Source organism: Mesoplodon mirus (genome assembly GCF_964341445.2).
Source record: "Mesoplodon mirus genome assembly, chromosome: 5".
Taxonomy (NCBI): domain Eukaryota; kingdom Metazoa; phylum Chordata; class Mammalia; order Artiodactyla; family Ziphiidae; genus Mesoplodon; species Mesoplodon mirus.
The window spans coordinates 51,619,388-51,637,697 of record NC_138980.1 but is presented as its reverse complement, the minus strand read 5'-3'; the positions used below and the strand labels follow the sequence as shown (position 1 = coordinate 51,637,697).

The following is an 18,310-nucleotide window of genomic DNA, read 5'->3' as shown; positions in this document are numbered from 1 at the left end:
CCGGGCCCGGAGAGTCTGCGGCCCGGTTCCCCTCCCTCACCCGGGGAACTCTTCCCTTTTCCACTTTCTCTACTTTGAACCCATCCCAGCAGAGTCCAGGAAGTAGCCAGGCGCCGGGGACTGGCGGCGATGGCGCCCAATGGGACGCGCCAGCGGCGGCGGCGGCCCCGCCCAGAGTGCGAACGCAGCCAGTGGACGCGCGGAGGCGGGACTTCCGCTGTCCCGCGGAGGGCGGGGGAGCGAACTGTTGTGGTGCGGAGCGTTGGGCGGGCGGCGGCCGGGCGGCCCAGGGGCTGCCGCGGGACTCGGGGCGCAGCCGAGCGGCTGCAGGGGTGGGGCGGGCCGGACGCGCCGCGGGGCCCGGACGCCGCGGGTTCGAGGCCGGGCCCCGCGCGGGGAGGCCGCGCCACCCCGGGGGAGCTGCCCGGCGGCGAGTTTGCCCGGCAGCCGAAATAAGGCGGGAGCCGGCGGGGGCCCTCGGAACCCCCTGCCAGCCCGGGCCTGGAGTCCTCGGGGAGCGGCTGCTTCCTGGGACGCCCTCTCGGACGTCCCCGCCGAAGGGTAACGGTTAAGGGCCCCCGGCAGAAGGCGCCTCCGGGTGACTCCCGGCGGGGCCCTGCGAGCCGCGGGAGCCGACCCCGGGGCCGCGAGCGGGGAGGAAGGGGCTTGGCGGAGACGCGGGCCCGGAGACCGAAGGAGCGGGAGCGCGGCGGAGCGGAGCCGGGCCTCCAGGGCGCGGGGCAGGGCAGCGCCTCGGCTGGAGACGGACTCTGGGACCCTCGAGTGCGGGGGCCTCGGCAACCTGCCCCGCGGGGAGCGCGGCCGCGGAGTGGCCTACGGGGGACCCTCCCCCAGAGGGGCCGGCCCGGGGCGGGGAGATGAACGGCTTTAGCACCGAGGAGGATAGCCGGGAAGGGCCCCCCGCCGCCCCCGCCGCCGCCCCGGGCTACGGCCAGAGCTGCTGCCTCATCGAGGACGGCGAGCGCTGCGTCCGGCCCGCGGGCAACGCCTCCTTCAGCAAGAGGGTCCAGAAGAGCATCTCGCAGAAGAAACTCAAGCTGGACATCGACAAGAGCGTGAGTCCGCCCCCGCCCCCGCCCCCGGCTGGGCCCCCGCACCGGGCAGCTCTCGGCCGCTGCCCCGGGCTGCGGGCGGGACTCGGGGGCCCTCCCCGCCCTGGGCCTCGCCGCCCTTTATCTGCAAACTAAGGAGTTGGGCTTGCAAAGGCCGCTCGGCGCTGGTGGGCTCTGACTAGGACTCTGCCCAAATCTGGGAGGTTAGCGGCGGGGGCTCCGAGGACCCTTCCTGCCTGGGAAGATTTGACACCAGTTTTTAGCTCGTTTTATTGGTGTAGACATGGGAGCAGGAAGAGGTGGGTTCATTTGGTTGGCCCACGGAGGAGCAGGTATTAGGGAGGAGGTGATGAAGGGACCCAGCTCTTCTCCAACTTCTCTCTCCTTCTCGGATCCGTGTTATTCCTTCAGAAAAAGAAAGGTGGCAGTTACGTCTCTGTCTGGGGCGGCCTCAGCTTCTGCAGAGGGTCGCCGAGCTCGCTGCTCAGCAGGCAGCTGTGGGGACCTGGGATTTTCAAGGATGTGGCAGAAATAAGACCAAGATCTGGTCTCGGGAGGTGGCTCTGGCAGTCGAAGTGATGAAAAGGAAGAAAATCCATTTTTATAGGGTTAACTTCTTTACAAATGCCCGGAGGGTGGAGGTGGGTAATTTAAATTTGAATAGGAAACTTTTCCTGTGTGATTTCACCACTTCTAGTTAACTATTCTAAAGATGTGCCTATTGTCCACCAGTTAAGAACTGTTTATTTTGACATCTGTTGCTGCAAGCCTTAAGTGGCTGCCTGGTGATTAGGAATTGGAAGTTAGAGGGATATTTAATATTCAGGTAGACCAGCTAGGAGATTAGGTGGTTAACATCCATTCTCTTTTAGGACCAAAATTTCTCCACTTTGGGGGGAAATCAGAGATTGCTTGTTAAACTGAAAGGGCACCCACATTTCCATTTCTGATTTTACAACTGAAAGTGAGGCCCAGAGATAGGAAGTGACGGTGCCAAAGTCACACAGCACCTAAGAGGCTGGTTAATTTCTTGAATCCGTTGTCTGATTTACTTCCAAGCCCCATGCATAAGCCTTGATTAAGAGTTGAATAAGTAAAAAAATTCTTCCCTGCCCTTCCTTCTACGCTCTTCACTCTCACCCCCATTTTTTTTTAAGTTAACAATTATATTTGCAACTCTTGAATGGAAAGATGCTACTTTTAAGTGGTTGAGGGTGAGTTGATGGCTTTCTTAGTACAAATCTCTATCAATGAATGAATAAATGAATGAAAGGAATTCATCTAAGCAAACAACTGGCTACACACTATCGTGGCCTGGATTAGGACATGTATGGAAATGAAATGCTTAACTCTAAGACAGTAATGAATTCATCCTCATGGAAACACTGCCCACCTTCTGTTTAGGTTGTTGGGAGCCTTTACTTGAGCAGCTTATAATAATATTTTACAGTACTAAAAAAGAAAAAGAAATTCCCAGTTCTTTTAAACCCACCATCGGAACAATCGTGCTGCCGCAACTGAGGCTCCATTTTCCCGGTGACCCCACTGGAAAACCTGTGTTGGGCTATGTTGACCGTTTGACACACACTGTCTAGAAGAGAGGCAGCCTGAGCCTGGTACTAGAGTTCCCAAAAGGTAATGCTTCTGAAGGAGTAGGATTTCAAGGCAGAATCACTCACAGTTTGTTTGAAGGTGGTGTTGTGGAGTCATTACTTCTGAAAGGGATTCTATTTCATTCTCACAGGCTTGGGCAGGAATTCAGTTCTAAGTAACTGCTGTGTTACAAGAATTTTTAGCTGTTGCAGAAAGTGAAACAGGAAAAAAAAACACTAGAGCCTTTTCTACCACACTCCTTTCTCCACCCCCAGCTCCCTAAAGGCCACTGGGCTCTGAAATTTCTGAAAACCAATATGTACTTGAAAACGGTTAAGGAGGAATAATGACTATTTATCTTGTAAAAGGGTCTAGCAGAGAACCTTTTTAAATAATAGCACCTTAAATCCTACTCAGGCAGTTTAACTCCTTTCATGTAGACATTGGCAGTGTTCTGTGATTTATTAAGATATAACATCTTTCAAACATCCCTCCAATTGACATATATCTGCTTTCTTCTGGAGAAAAGTAGAAGTGGAGAATAAATAGAGTAAGGAAAACATTGCAGGAGGAAAGGACGTGTGCCAGGGGTTAGAAGGTCTGGATGACCTTGGCCAGGTCATTCCTCCACTCTAGGTGGCTTCAGGTTATCCCAACAGAAAATGAGATGGGAGCCAGGGGGGTTACACTGGTGATTGCTGAGTTGTCTTCCATCTAGGATTCCGTTATTCTAGTGTCCTGACCTGAAATCTCCCAGCCACAGCTTTAGGAATCACATCTTCTGCCTGTTCTTTTTCCAAGTCTGTCACTCTGAATTTGAGGAACAGCTTAGTCTCTCAGACCTTGCTTGTGAAACTAGCTAACATGAGGGCCAGCTTCCTGTGAGGTATGTAGGGTATGCTGTGAGTGTGCTTTCTTTCCTCATAAACGCACATCCAGTAGTCTGTACATCAACTAGAGGAGATTCTTTGGGACAGTGACACGTGCTGTGTCCGCAGGGCCTTTGACAGAGTTGAATTTGGCAAAGCTATTCCAATTTGTTGCCATATGTAAATGTGGCTTTTACTGGCCTAAGCTGCTTTTAGATGCAAGGGTATGGCTGTGTTGATGCAGCAGCATTTATTGATTACCTGCTGTCTGCAAGACACCCTCACAATGTAAACTTAAAACTACTCATGACTCACTGATCCAACCACATGAAAGTGCTAATTCATCTGAATAAAAAACAGTTTTCATTATTTTCTCAGTGAAAAGGCCTGAATTAATTACTCTGGTTTCCTATCAGCTTACTTTTATCTTTAAGCATTTGAGGAATAAACTCAAGTTCAGAAGTCTCTCAAGAACATTTGCACAACATCTGGTTCAGTGTCAACAACCCCAAGTCATTTACAGTCATCCTCCATTCAACCCTGCTAGTTGTATTCTTAATAAGAGCACGTTCTTCACATCTTAGCTGCTGTTGCCGCCTTCACTTACTATTATAATAAGCCTCCAGCCTGCATTAGAAAAGCAGCAGTTGTATCCAGCTTCTTTTTTTTTTAAGTTTCTTATTTATTTATTTATATACTTTGGGCTGCGTTGGGTCTTTGTTGCTGCGCTCGGGCTTTCTCTAGTTGTGGTGAGCAGGGACTACTCTGTTGCCGTGTGCGGACTTCTCATTATGGTGGCTTCTCTTGTTGCGGAGCACTGGCTCTAGGTGCGCGGGCTTCAGTTGTTGCAGCGCGCAGGCTCAGTAGTTGCGGCACGGGGGCCCTAGAGCGTGTGGGCTCAGTAGTTGCGACACATAGGCTCAGTAGTTGTGGCTCGTAGGCTCTAGAGCGCAGGCTCAGTAGTTGTGGCGCACGGGCCTAGTTGCTCCGTGGCATGTGGGATCTTCCCAGACCAGGGATCAAACCCGTGTCTCCTGCATTGGCAGGCGGATTCTTAACCACTGCGCCACCAGGGAAGTCCCCCAGCTTCTTTTATGTGGTTCCATCTTGTGAGAATTTCTGCACCTCTTTCCACTTCTCTTTGTGGATTGGATGTGTGGTGATGCAAGAATTATAAATAGATACCCAGAAATAGTTTTTCAGAGAGTTGTCATCGTACAATAGTAACTGTTGTCAATGTAAAAATAGGATGTCCCGTCTACCATTACCACAGTGCCTTCTTTCCTGCTTTCCTGCTCCCGGGGGCAATGCATTCCAGCGAGGTATAAGTTCCTAACTCCTACAGGTCTGAAAACGTCACGTCTCTCCCTGCTTCAAAAACCTTGGGGGACCCTGTCTTGTTTGATGGAAAGTCTAAGCTGTTCTCATGCCCCCGACCCCCGAATTTCTCCTGATGCTCCTGCACAGGCAGTCACCTCCATCTAAGTGACATGGTCTCCTCAGGGCCTCCTCACTCACGCCTTCCATCGGCCTCATTTGAAACTTAAGTTGTGGCTTTTCCCATCTGGAATGCTTCCTGACTACCTGCAAATCCTCCCTTCCGGTCAGGGACCTCCACTCTAGCTAGTTCAGCCACAGGGCCTTGCCCTTTGCTGTATCCATACCATTTGTTGTATTTATCATTCGGGGGGACTTGGTTTATAACGCACTGCCCGGTGTGATGTTAGCGTTCTCTTTGAGGGGTTCTCATTGTGCAATTCAGTAGGAAACTTGTGGAAGTGATGGCTTGCATCTTGTTCTTCCTTTGGTCTCTCCAATGCCTCGCAAGGGAGAAAAGCCCCATAATTTGACAGATACCTGTTGCTGTTTCCATGGAATTGGCAACTCTGACTTTAATTTGCTTCCCAACAGGTAAGACACCTGTATATTTGCGATTTCCACAAAAATTTCATCCAGAGTGTACGAAATAAAAGGAAGAGGAAGACAAGTGACGATGGTGGAGATTCTCCTGAGCATGACACTGACATTCCTGAGGTAAAGGTCCAAAACTTTACCTTAAGAAAGCTGGGAGAATGGATTCTAACCTGATCCTTACCTCTGGCCTGGCCTAAGAAGTAATTTTAGTCTCCTCTTTGTTGCTGTGGTGTATTTGAAAAGTGAAGCATAGAATCATAGTAATATGGAATCTGAGAGCTGAAAGCTTAGAAATCAACTGGTCTGACTGCCCCACAGTTTTACAGACAGGCACAGACACTCAGGGTCACACACACAGTTTGGGAGCCCCAGTCCAGTGCCCTCTCCAGTAGGCTGTGCTGACTTTCTTCAAAAAACCCCTGAGAAATACTTAAATACAACCACAATGTCAAGTTTTTAAAAACTTTGTTTTTGCCCTTAAAGTTAGAGACTGAGTATATATGGATTGGGGGAAGTCATTTCCCCTCTGTTTTCTGGTCTGCAAAATGAAGGTGTAAGTTGTCAGGTCACACCAACTCTGATTTTCTATCACTCTCTGATTCCTGGTCCAGGCCTGTTCCCAAATATCTATTCCAAGGTCAGTTACACTGGCCCAGGGTTTCTCAACCCTGGCACTGTTGACATTTGGGGCAGATAATTCTTTGTGGTGGGGCTGCCCTGTGCATCGTAGCATGTTCAGCAGCATCCCTGGCTTCTACCCACTAGGTGCCAGGCACACCTAGTGTCTCTAGACATTGCAGGTGTGCTCTGGGGGGCAGGATCATCCCCTGCTGAGAACCGTCCCACTAGATGATGAGCCCTAGGCTTCTCAAACCAGAAGCCTGCCTTTCCTTCAAGGTGCCAGTGTCTATTATGCAAGGCTACAGGGAGGAATATCGAATTTTCTTTCTATCGAAATTGTTTTCACTTAAGACTCGGCAAAAGAAGAACCGTTTATAATGTACACTGAATATTTGATGCATGAATATTTCATAAGGCAACCGCCTGTTAGCACTCAGAGTGAAAATGACTGTGTAGGACTAGAAAGAGTAGGCGGGCCTTTGTCTGCAGACGTGGAGGAAACCTTTGAAAATATGGCCCTCTCCCTCTGCTCCTTCCTGTGTCCCCTTTTCTAGCATTGGGTTACAGTATCTTTCTAATGCTTTTAGCATTTTTATTATTATTTTATGAAGAAATGGATGTATTTACTTTCTAAATGCTTTTCACAAAAAAAAAAAAAAAAAAAAGGTTTGAGGAATGTTTGAAAAGAAAGAAGGACTTTGGTCCCTCATATTGATCATTCATTTTGTTTTTAAGTGCTGTCCACCTGCCTGAAGCAAGAACATCTCTTTTAGAGGCAGGTAAAGGCAGCCCAACTTTCTGGGCCTTCAATATTTCATGACTGTGCAGCTTTCCTCTCTTCCTTTGTTAGAAAAAAAAGGGAGGGTCCTTTCCCCTCTGTTACCCGGTCATCTGCAGAGACCCTGCCCCTAACCTGCTGATTTGTACATTTGCTACAGTAGCTTTGAGCTTTCTCTGGAAGGCTGTTAAGGATCCTAATACCCGAAGGCTGAGCCTAGGGGAGAACTACTTGAGAATATCAGTACTTCCCACTGTCCTCCGTCATGCCCCTCTATCTACTCTGTGCCGAGCTCTGGCCTGTCTTCCTCCAGTATGTCTGTCTGCTTTTACCTTTGCTCTCCATGCCTGCTACCCCCTCTAGCATCAGCACCCCTGCAGAGCTCAACTTCACCATCTCATTTCTGGACCATTGCTGCAGCATCTCCCTCTGCTGTCCCTCCACCCCCCAGTCAGTCTTCCCACAAACCACCACAGATCCATCTTCCTAGAACAGCGCCCTCCCACCTAGGTTCTCTCCTTCTGCTTGTCAAGACATGCTACCACCCAGTCTCACCTTTTAAACCCATCATGAGAGCCTCTGACCCCTAGCCCATATGTCCTCTCATGGCTTTCCGAGCCCATGGCCTTCTCGCTCATTCCCTACTCTAGTTCTTTTCCTCACTGTCTCTCTAAACCCTGCCTCTCCTTAGCGGAAGCTTCACGACCTCCATCAGCCTTCTGGGACCACCCCTCCCCCGCCAGAACTCTGCTTCCACTGTTGTTTCTGTCCTTCCAGCCAGTTATTAGTCCTTGGTGGACCATTTCTAAGACTTCTTTGTAGTCTCTCCATCCCCACCCCTATAGTGTAGTGCTAGGCACACAGTGGGCTCTCAGTGAGTCGTGGCTGGTCAGGCGATGGATAATGTGTTTCTCCTCTTCTCTCTAGGTTGATCTGTTCCAGCTGCAGGTGAACACTCTCCGACGTTATAAACGGCACTACAAATTGCAGACCAGACCGGGCTTCAATAAGGCCCAGTTAGCAGAAGTAGGTAGACAAACTTGCGCTCTAAAGAGGGAGAGCCAGCGCTGTGCTTCTGATGGTGACCTTGATTCTCCGTGTGTGTCTATACATAATCCCTTCCATACCTCTGGAAGCAACTTCCTCTTTCCTCTTTTGCACAATTTAGAATCCCCCAGCTTTAGACCTAGAAAGGCCTGATTTCCATAAAAGGAACCAGGGCACAGAGAAAAGAAAGGACTTGCTTAAAACCATACAGCAAGTTGGTAGCTTGGAATCTCAAGACTCCTGATTCTAAGTTCTGAGTGTTCTTTGGCTTGTTCATTTGTTTGAATCTTGTTTTGCAAGATTCTTTCTAGATATGTTCCATTCTGCACATGAGGTGTGTCTGATTAATCATCCCCAAACCTTTACTCATGTTCTGTAGGAGCTATTTTTCTTTCTTTGGTTTTTTTCCTTGATTTCTTCTACTCTGATGTTGGTAATGGAAGTATTTATTATAGTGAATGGAGCCTAAGAATGTTTTCTCCTGCCCTGAGTCCCCAACACAGTTCCGGGCATGGGGTGGAAATGCGGGTGCTCCACTGGCCATTATTTTAATATACTGACAGCCTGCCTTGATACTTCTGTCCTGTTGGCATTTGTGTGGGTACCCTGTCATCCTTCTTTTCTAAATGTGTTTTTCTGTCTACCGTAGAAAACTTGGGAAATGATGAAAAATGCAATCCTACCATTCAGAGACAACCGATCTGTAGTTTTCGTTCTCTGACTCCCTTTTTATCTGAACCGGCGCCCTCGGTCCATCCAGAGATTTCCTTATGGGGTCACATCCCTGTTGGTTTTTGGTCTTCCCTTTAGAGCTTTCTTGCCGATCCATCATTTTTCCTTAAACCTCTCCTTCACCAGCGTCCAGATAAACCACAGAAGCACACAAACCTTTCCTACTTCAAGATAACATTACCCTTGCCAGTGTCCACCCCTGGTGGGAGGGGTGGGATGAGATGGGGCAAGAGGAGACCTGCATTCTCAGGACTTGGAAATAAAGTATCGGGAATACATAGTAAATGATGAATTTTTCTTCAAATCTCATGTCTTTCAAGAGGCAGTTATGTACTATTTAGATGGTTTTTTGGGTGAGACACCTACATCTGTTCAATTGGCTATTTATTTGACAAAAATTTAAAAGGACACTTTTCTGCCCAGTTCCTGGGCCTGAGAGGTTATGGTAGCAGCTGGTCAACCCTTGCAGTCCCAGTCTCTTGCTCCATGAGGATGACCTTGAGACTATGCCGTGATGGACAGTTGGCTGCCACTGAAACAGAACCGCACCTTAGGAGTGTTGTGGAATAAAGTGTTGCTTTTGGAAGCCTGGAAACCAAATCACCTAAACCTGGGAAAAAAGGGCATTCTGCATTCTGTAGCACTGCAGGAAGTTCTGCAGTAATCATAACCCCTTCCATAGCTCTGAGAGCAACTTGCTCTTCCCTCTTTTGCACAGCTTAGAATTTGTGGCCCCGCTGGTTCACGTGGTTTAATGGACTCTGGTTTTCCTCCCTGTGTAGACTGTCAGCCGACACTTCAGGAACATACCCGTGAATGAAAAGGAGACGCTCGCTTACTTCATCTACATGGTGAAGAGTAACAAGAGTAGACTGGACCAGAAATCAGAGGGCGGCAAGCAGCTTGAGTGATGATGAAGCACATCTTCAAGAAATGAAGTATAATGCTTAATGCACAGGTGATATCTGCTACATTTAAGCCCGTAAAGACTGTTAAACTTTATTGTAAATAAAAAAGTTTGAATGATGAATACTGTAAATCTTTTCGGTCAGGAGGATTATATTCTCATGATTCAGCATGTTTATACACAGACTTTAAGGCAACTACTGGACTAAAAAAAAAAAAAAAAACAAGATCGGAAAAAGAATGAAAGAAAAACAATGTACTGCCACATTCAGCAAAGCATTAAGTCAGTTCTGCTGGAAATGTGGGATGACAAATATTTTGGTAGTCACCTTGTAATTCCATGCTGCCACATGTGAGGTGTAGCCCTGGACCAGCAGCGAGGTACGGCTTGGTGGGGAGGTACATGAGCAGACCCGTCTGCTGGGGACATAGGCGCCCCTCTTTGTTGCAGGCTTTGTCGCTTATCAGCAAATCCGTTTGACACTGGTCCCTCGCCAGCCCTGTGCTTTGCACACAGTAGGCACCCAGTCAGGATTTGCTGGTTACTCCAGCTGTCACTAACAGTGCCAGCCCTATGCTTCCCACCTCTAGGTATTGAGGCCTCTGCCGTTTCTGTTGCTCACCACTTAACGTCCGGAGTGTGAGGAAATCCTGATGCACCGACAGGATATTTCAGGTCAGATGAGGACTTCAGGGCAATCTCATGTGCCAAGCTGTATCTGTGGAGGTTCCAGAAACACTGAGGCAGAGCCCCTCCCGGGAGCCACGGCTCTTTGTTCACGCCTTCATGCCTCATGCTTCAGGGTCAAGTTATGTATTGTGACTTCAGCCATTCTCCTGCGCCAGAAATGCTTTGACAAGTGAAGATATTTAGTGGTTTGGGGCTCATGTTCTCAGAAGTACTAATCCTTAATTCACAACCACAAGAAAGCTGCCAAGGACCATGTGGTTCCTGCTCCAAAGTCCAGCTCTCAGATAGAAGGTCTGACCAGCTTTGACCTCCTTGAGGGTCAGCAACAAATCATGGGTTTGAGCAACACAGGTCAGTGCCATCCGATGTTCATTTTTGTGAGCAATTTGCCTCTCTTTTAGGGGGGACGATTGCTAAAGTTTTTTAAGTATTAACAATTACCTGATTTTTTTTTATGTTCAAAAACTCAGATTCCTCTATCTAATTATATCAGAGCCAAAGTATCCTTTGAAAACAAAGCTTTATATCCAAAAGTATGCTTTTGCAAAATTTTCTAGTCAGTGTGTTGGGGGGCAGAGGGTGTGGACAGGGAGTGGGAAGAAAAGAGAAGAAAGGACTTAAATTCTAATTTCTGACCATCTTGACATATATTGTGGTCAAAGGTATCACTTTCTTACTCAGTTTTCATTCTGAGTTCTTTCTTAAGCCTTAAAAAATAAAAGCAGGGCTTCCCTGATGGCGCAGTGGTTGAGAGTCCGCCTGCTGATGCAGGGGAAATGGATTCGTGCCCCTGTCCAGGAAGATGCCACATGCCGCGGAGCGGCTAGGCCCGTGAGCCACGGCCGCTGAGCCTGCGCATCCGGAGCCTGTGCTCCACAACGGGAGAGGCCACAACAGTGAGAGGCCCGCATATGGCAAAAAAAATAAAAAATAAGTAAAATAAAATAAAATAAAAGCAGCAGTGGACAGCCTGGCCTGGCGGAGCATTTTAGTGACTCACAGACGGCTTAATCTGAGCATCCACGCAGAGAAGTCGGAACAAACCCACCCCCTGGCCCCCAAGCATGGTGGTGCAGTGGCCAAAGGTCTCAGTTCCGTGGAGCATGCATTCTGTGGACGGGGACAGGGCCACCACTCTCACTAAATAAAACGATGTGTGTTCGCTGCAGCCAAGGTTTCACTAGTGTTCACGATGCATGTCTAGCAGATTGCAGCCTTTTAAAATATGTATAAATGAATGTACATAGAGCATACTCTAGACTATGAGGGGATCTTATTTTCATACACCTGGGCACGTCAGGGTGCTCTCTGCGTGTTTTTAGTTGTGCAGATTCAATAGATATTTAGAGTGTCTCGCTACTCACAGCTGAAGGCTGTTGATGTGTGAGCATCAAGAAGGCTCTAAAGTATGTGGCTTATGTCGGTTTTTTCCTGAGAAGCTGAGTTAGAAAGGCTTTGAAGGTGTCAAAACACCAAACCCCCTTTGTCAAGGGGAGTGTTTTCTGATCAGGCTGGAGTTTGGGGACAGGTGGGGTTAAGGCATTGGTAACCTGCTCTCTGGAAATGTCCACATCTTATTGAGAAAAAAAGTGTATCTTTCTGATGTTTGAACCAGAATTGTGGGTGTGTAAGTCTTGTCACTGTTCCTTCAATAGCAGATCTGTGTTCCCAGTTGAGAGACAGCGGTGCGCTTCTGTACAGGAAGCTGTGGTGTTAGGCTCCGTCTGTTCAGGTGTGTCTGTAAGAGTGCTCTCATTCCCACGTGAAGCCTGGGGAAACTTCCCCCTCTCAGCCAGATGCTGTGTGCACTCGAGTCCCAAGCCGTCTTTCCTCTAAGGAGAGGGCCTTTGGAAAGTGGAGGTTATGGGTGTCTTTTCAAGTGTTGAAAGCATGTCAGGTGAGAGAAGACAGAGCTCTCTGAACTTATATTTTCCTTGTGTGCAGACATCTATTCTTTCATCAGACCACTAAGCCACTGGCCTTAGCCTCTTCTTCAGTCTCCCATGGCTTGATCTGGGGCAGGTGACTTCTGCCTGTCAGAGGTGGCCGACCTTCCAAAGCAACCGGATCTGGCTTCGGGGAGCAGTGGGGCTTGGGAAGAGCAGCCCTCATCGTGGCTGCCTGCTTTTTATACCACCTGTCAAGGACTCGTGTGTCTCTCCACCTGTAATGTTGCAACATTGCCTTCTCTCCTCTTGGTGCTCCTGGGCAAAACTGGAATGTGCAATCCAGAACTGGCAGTGTCTTAAACAGCACAGCTCCTGCCTCAGTTTCCAGCCTGCTGTGATTCTTTCATATGCCCTGAAGGGTGTCACATGGAATTGTCAACATCTTGCCATTTGTGTTGCTTCATTTTAAGGTTTTTAAAAAACGGACAAACTTCTTATTTCAACGAACAAACCCTTAGGTTGGCAACATCATGTGAAAAAAATCATAAGCTGAATCCCTTGAAAGATTGCAACCAAAGGATTCAAGACGGCTGGTGTAAAAGGAAGAGGAATTTCATTTATGTGATACAGCCGCCAAGTTGGTAGACGTTCCTGTCATAGCTAAATAGTCACAGCTAGTCTTCCAGAGAGCAGATATTAATAATTGTTTGCAGCTGGAATGTTGCATCTAACCTTGGCATTTCAGCTGTTTATTTTGTGGGAACTTTTTTGTTAATATCCTGGAGGGCACCTGCCTGGTAGAAAGGAGAAAGTAGGAGAGGGAAGTTACTCAGGGGCCCGACCATGGATCCCAGAGTTGCTGCACAGAAATCATCTGAAGGCTCTCAGTCATTACCATGACAAGATTCAGAAGTTGGGAAAGGACCCTTAAGTCATCCAGTCCAGTCTCCCCATAGGTGCTGGCATTTTGCCTACAACCGTCCCACCAAGGTTTGAGCAGTCTGGGCTTAAACACCTTTGAGGACAGAGAACTCACTACCTCCTGGGGAAGGCTGTTCTATCTTTGTAAACCTCTGGCTTTTCTATGTTCTCTGGAATTTCCATCTTAGTCTCTGCCTAATGGGGGCCAAGTTAGTTGGCCAAGGACCTAATTGCTGCACTGCCCCAGGGCATCGTGTTTGTCTCTGGGGAAGGAGCAGCTAAGCATATAGACACTTTGGTGTCCTGGCTGTCCTTCCCCCCGAGTATTAGTTCCTTATTGGAGATGTTGAGGAAACCCCAACGTCTTCCTGCTGGGATGAAGTATAACATCATTATACTCCCTTGATCTTGCTAAAGCTGATGGAGGAGGTCAGGGTAGGAGGGAGTGCTATCAGGCTGCTAAAAAATATACCTTAAGACAGAGGAGGCCTTAGTTCTGTGCTTGCCTCACAAAAACTGATGCTCATATTACTTAGGAAAAGTTTTAGCTAGAAAATTTTAAAACATGACCATTGCTCTGTCTGAAGTTGAAAGGTTATAGGGCCCCTGAGGGCTTGTACCTTAAGGTTCCTGCAAGTATGTCACACATTGTTTTTATGGAGAAAACAAAGCTTGGAAACTTGGGAGAACCACATGTCTCAGTGACAGAGAAGTGCCATATTTTCAGGCTGGAAAGGCCTTTGAGGTTGCCATTGCCCAGTCATTGATTTTTAGAGATGGGGAAACTGAGATTTGAAAAGACTTGCTTGATGCTGTGGCATCATCTGGACCAGCCTTCTGTCCTCCTGACGCTTCTGGCGCTCGTTCACTTTCCAACTTGCAGCATAGCTGTAACCCAGTCTGCAGTGAGCTGCCCTCAGAACCTTGAGACCTAGCCACTGAGCAGAGGTTCCCAAGGCCAGCCTGGCTCTCAGGGAACCAACCTGTAGAACTCAAGGTTGTGAGACAGGACTGGGAAGGCAGTCCGTTGAGTTTTGCAAAATGAATGGGAGGGGAGAACAGAAGGAGCCTATAATTTAAGACCAAGGTTCCAAAGTCCTGGCGGGAAATGTGGTGGTGTCCTAGACTCTAAATTCTCACGAAATACACTTGCCTTTCAGGTGGGTCAATCAGGTGACCCTGACTTGAACAGACACAGCTCTGTGGCCCTGCCGTTTGCAGCCCCCATCCCTGTTAGCGAGAGAGGCAGTTGAACTGAAGGACAGGTGAGCTCAAGATCATGCCCTGGGAAGCATGGTGCTTTAGGGATGCCTTTGTATTCCTTTCACTTTATTACAGACTGTTTTCAAGTTTATGGTTAGGAAGGGTAAAGTTGATCCCATTTTTTTGAGGTGGAATCCAGCCGGGGGCAAGGTGGGACCTTTTCTTAGAGTAGGCATGTCTACAATCAGTCATTTCATCTAGCTTGCATCTTCAAATGCAAACCCTTCAGTGGCTTTCACTTAATGAACACATCTTTGCTAATGACAGAGGCTTGTACAGGATCCCTGTTTTCACATGTGTATTATGTGTTATTCCCGTCAGAGTGTTTTGGGGGTGCGGGTTGGTTTGGGTTTTTTTTCCATTTTGTAACTGCCTTATCGAAAAGCAAGTGCCCTTCCATTCCAGGCTTCCTCATATTGTACATGTTTCCTGCCAAACTGGGGGGATCATTTGTATTTTAATTTTGTAATCTATGGCTCTGTACTGTTGAAAGGCTCTCAATTCTGTGGGGTCTCCTTAGTATGTATGTGACTTTTCATGTTGCAGTATCACACAGATGGGATGGCCCGACTTTCGCTCTTAATAAACGATCTGAATGAGAAACAAGAGACACACTCTGTTGTACCCTTTGAATGTCCACATGGAGCTCAGATGCTTTCACTTGCACATTCGGCCCCTGGCTGTGTAGGACAGTGACTGGGGACAGCGATCTGTCCTCCACTCGCCCTTCCACTCCCAGTGCGCACCATGTGAGTTCAGCTCACAGAAGTGTGACCCTGCCCTCCCACTCACTCCTGTGCAAAGAGACTGGCTGTGGTTGGACGGCCCGAGTCGAGCCTGAGTGCTGCGTAGCGTAGCAGGTACGCTGGCCCCAGAGCTTCACTCTGGTCTTCAGTTATCCACCTATAAAAGGTCTAAGTAAACTGGATGGACGGTTGCAAATTAAAATGCCTGTTGGGGGCCGGGGGGCGGGGGAGCTGTAAACTGGAAAATCCAGGTCCCTTCTAAGGGCAGCCACCGCTGAGCTCCAGCCTGTTGTTGCCACGTGGGAATGCCAGCCCTGTGTGGCCAGTTCTCACGAGTTCTCAAGAGGAACTGGAAATACAGACCTTTATATAAATATCTCAATGTTTAACTGTCCCAAAAACTTATATTTAGCAATGTATAAACCGGCGTTTCTTCACCTACAGTAGAGCCTTGGTATTTAAAGTTGGTCCATCATCTGAACGCTTGTTAGACCTGCAGAATCTCTGCCCTGCCACGCCCGCCAGCAGGCTACTAAGTCAGAGGCCCCAGCAAGTCGCCTGCTCATGCTGGGCTATCTGACTGAGCTGATTGGTGGAGGCCCCGGAGGCCTCTGGGATGAAGCCCCTTGGCCAGCCAAGCCTCAGACACACAGGTCTTTCATTTCAGATCTGTCACTAGTGTCACTTTTCCACATCTCTGTCCTCAGTAGCATGAAAGGGGGAAAATGCAGTAAATATTTCTGTTCATATTAGTTGACTAGTAGTACTGCATGCTAGCTCTGAAATTTTAAACAGAAATTTACAAAGTACGGTTCTTCCCCTCAGAACCCTCACCCTCTCCCATTCCGCTCCCACATAAATAATGTGGAGGTTGACTTTTCAGGAGGCATTTTAGGGGACGAGGAGAGTGGGGAGTCTTGACTGTCACTGGGAGCCCACAGGGTCAGTGACGGTTTGTTGCCGAAGGATGTCTGAGTCATCTTCCTCTAGAAAGCAAAGGAAGGTCTCGTCTTCATACCATGTTGCCTCTTGATCTGAGGTATAGCATAAATAGTTCCTTTCACTCCTCTGTCTGCTGCCCTCCCTTTCTTTCATATGTAACTGCTGAGGGCTGCCTTGAACCCCTCACACACCGAACCTAGGAGAGGGGCTTCGTTGCCAAGCTTCCCCCAAACTGGCCAGCCCCTGCTGGAGTCGACCTCCTTTGAGGATCCACAGATATTGATTGTGATGGAAGGAGGAACCCATATCTTACTATACTATTAGGGCAGAAGTTCCACTAGGAACCGGACATCCTTTTTTCACAATAGACCTTGAGAATATTGAATATCAGATCAGCTGAGGTCCAGTCTCTTTGAAAGGTGGCACTTGCCGCCTCCCACCCCCATCAGAATCCCCTACGAATTCTGTTACAATGCCAGTTCCTGGGCCCCAGCCCAGATTCTCAGTATGCAAAGCTCAGGGGCTGAATTCCAGGAATATGAATTTTTAAAATTTCCCCAAATAAGACTTAAGCTCATTACAGTTGAGAAGTACTAAACTGGTCCAGAGGTTTCCCAATCCAGCAGCTTCATCCTGATCAGGAATACTGGTTAGAAATCCCCAGTAAGACCTACTTAATGAGCATCTCCACAAGGGCGGCCCAGGGAAAATTCTCCTGGGGAATTTGCACATCTAGGTTTAGATGGCACTGAGTCCAACCACCTTAGGCCCAGGAAGGGAAAAGAGCTACGTTCAATCTCAAGCAGCTCAGAAAGGTCAGAGCCTGAGCAAATACAGTGACATGCACAGCCACAAAGACACTTTTAAGATGAATCATTGGAATAGATGATCTTCCATCTGGAAAAAAAAAAAGCAGAATGAAAATAATCCACAGTTCCCACCACAGTGCCTGGCATATAGGAGGAAACAACAAATGTGTGGAATTGAATCTTCCATTTACTTAACAGTTTTTTAGTTTGTAAGGATCTTCCACATCCCGATACAGTAACAGCCATCAAGTGCAGTGTGCGTGCCTGACAACCTGTCACTAGTTTTACATACATTGATCCATCGTCATATCAAGCAGGAGCTGTTATTAACTCCGGTTTATGGAGGTGCAAATGCACGCTCGGAGAGGTTGAGGAACTGCCCAAGTAACAGTGGGAGCTGGAGGCACTCCTGGGAGCGAGTCCCCCGGTCATCCGACCCTAGGGACACTTGTCAACTCCACCATCAAAGAACTCAGAAGCACCGCGGTTTGAAGCAGTGCAGCCGCAACAGTTCCCCTTGCCCTGATCAACTGGATTCACTGAACTTCAATGAGGGATTCCTCGAAGTCACTAAGACTCTAGTTAGGAAGTTTAATAACGTTTAATGGAGGTTAACAAGGTATATCCAACTTTGCAGCCAGGTTTTAACTTACCAGAGCTGAACAGAGATTAACAAGCCAGGAGGTGTAAAGGCACCTGCATGATTTAATGGGGTTAATGAAACTGTCAGAGGTTGGCCGAGAGGGATGGAACTGGAGCGTGCCTCTGTTAACGAGTCCATCTGGTGGAGGTCAACATTTATTAAAGAGCAGAAGCTTGCCCCGGTTCGCCCTGGGCACCACAGGGGTAGCAAGGAAAAGAAGGCCACAACCAACATGCCAACCATGGTCCGTCCTGGTTGGTGGGATTTGGAATGCTGCTTTCTTCTTTGTGCTTTCTTGGTGGTGTCTAAATTGTTTATAATGAGCATGAATCGTTTTCACCAAGACTGTAAAATAGCAAAGCAGTTTTTTTAAAGTGCTCTCAAAGCATTTACTCTCCACTCGCATAGTTTGTTACATATTTCTAAAACCTGTAGAAAACAGTAAGAGAAGTAAAAACAACAACTATAATAGTCTTAAATTAAGGCAGCACTTAACTGTTACAAAGGGCTATCACCTGTTACCTCCGTGGGTTTTTGTCACACACTACAGAATAGGAATGTACAAAGTCACTGGTCAGTGGGGAAAGCAAAGCCGCCTCTTCTGCCTCCCAGACTGGTGCAGTTTTTTCACTGAGCACTTACTATGTGACAGGTCCAACAATAAGCGCTTTACTAGAAGTACTATTATCCTCTCTATTTGATGGATAAGGAAACAGAAGTTTAGAAGGGTGAAATGGCTTTTCCAAGGTCACCAGAGAGTGGTGGGTGGGGATGAATCAAACACAGGTCTATCTGACCCCAGAGTCCACTGTGTCCTGCTGCCTACTAATTGGATAAGCTAGCAAGCAATCTCATGGGAGCATTGTTTAGACC

The 18,310-nt window shown here is 48.0% G+C and overlaps 1 protein-coding gene across 2 annotated transcripts; it reads left to right on the top strand.

The window, feature by feature from the left end:
* The first annotated feature begins 235 nt into the window (after nt 1–235).
* SAP30L (SAP30 like) lies at nt 236–14,905 on the top strand. 2 transcript variants are annotated; one of them, XM_082623985.1, is made up of 4 exons: nt 240–1,076; nt 5,447–5,569; nt 7,776–7,874; nt 9,410–14,905. In XM_082623985.1, exons 1-4 carry the CDS (start codon nt 879–881, stop codon nt 9,536–9,538), a joined length of 549 nt encoding a protein of 182 aa, XP_082480111.1. In that variant the 5' UTR covers nt 240–878; the 3' UTR covers nt 9,539–14,905. The 2 variants fall into 2 exon arrangements, with proteins under 2 accessions (XP_082480112.1, XP_082480111.1); XM_082623986.1 differs by lacking the exon at nt 5,447–5,569 and having other exon boundaries at nt 236–1,076; nt 7,791–7,874.
* Nucleotides 14,906–18,310: the final 3,405 nt, after the last annotated feature.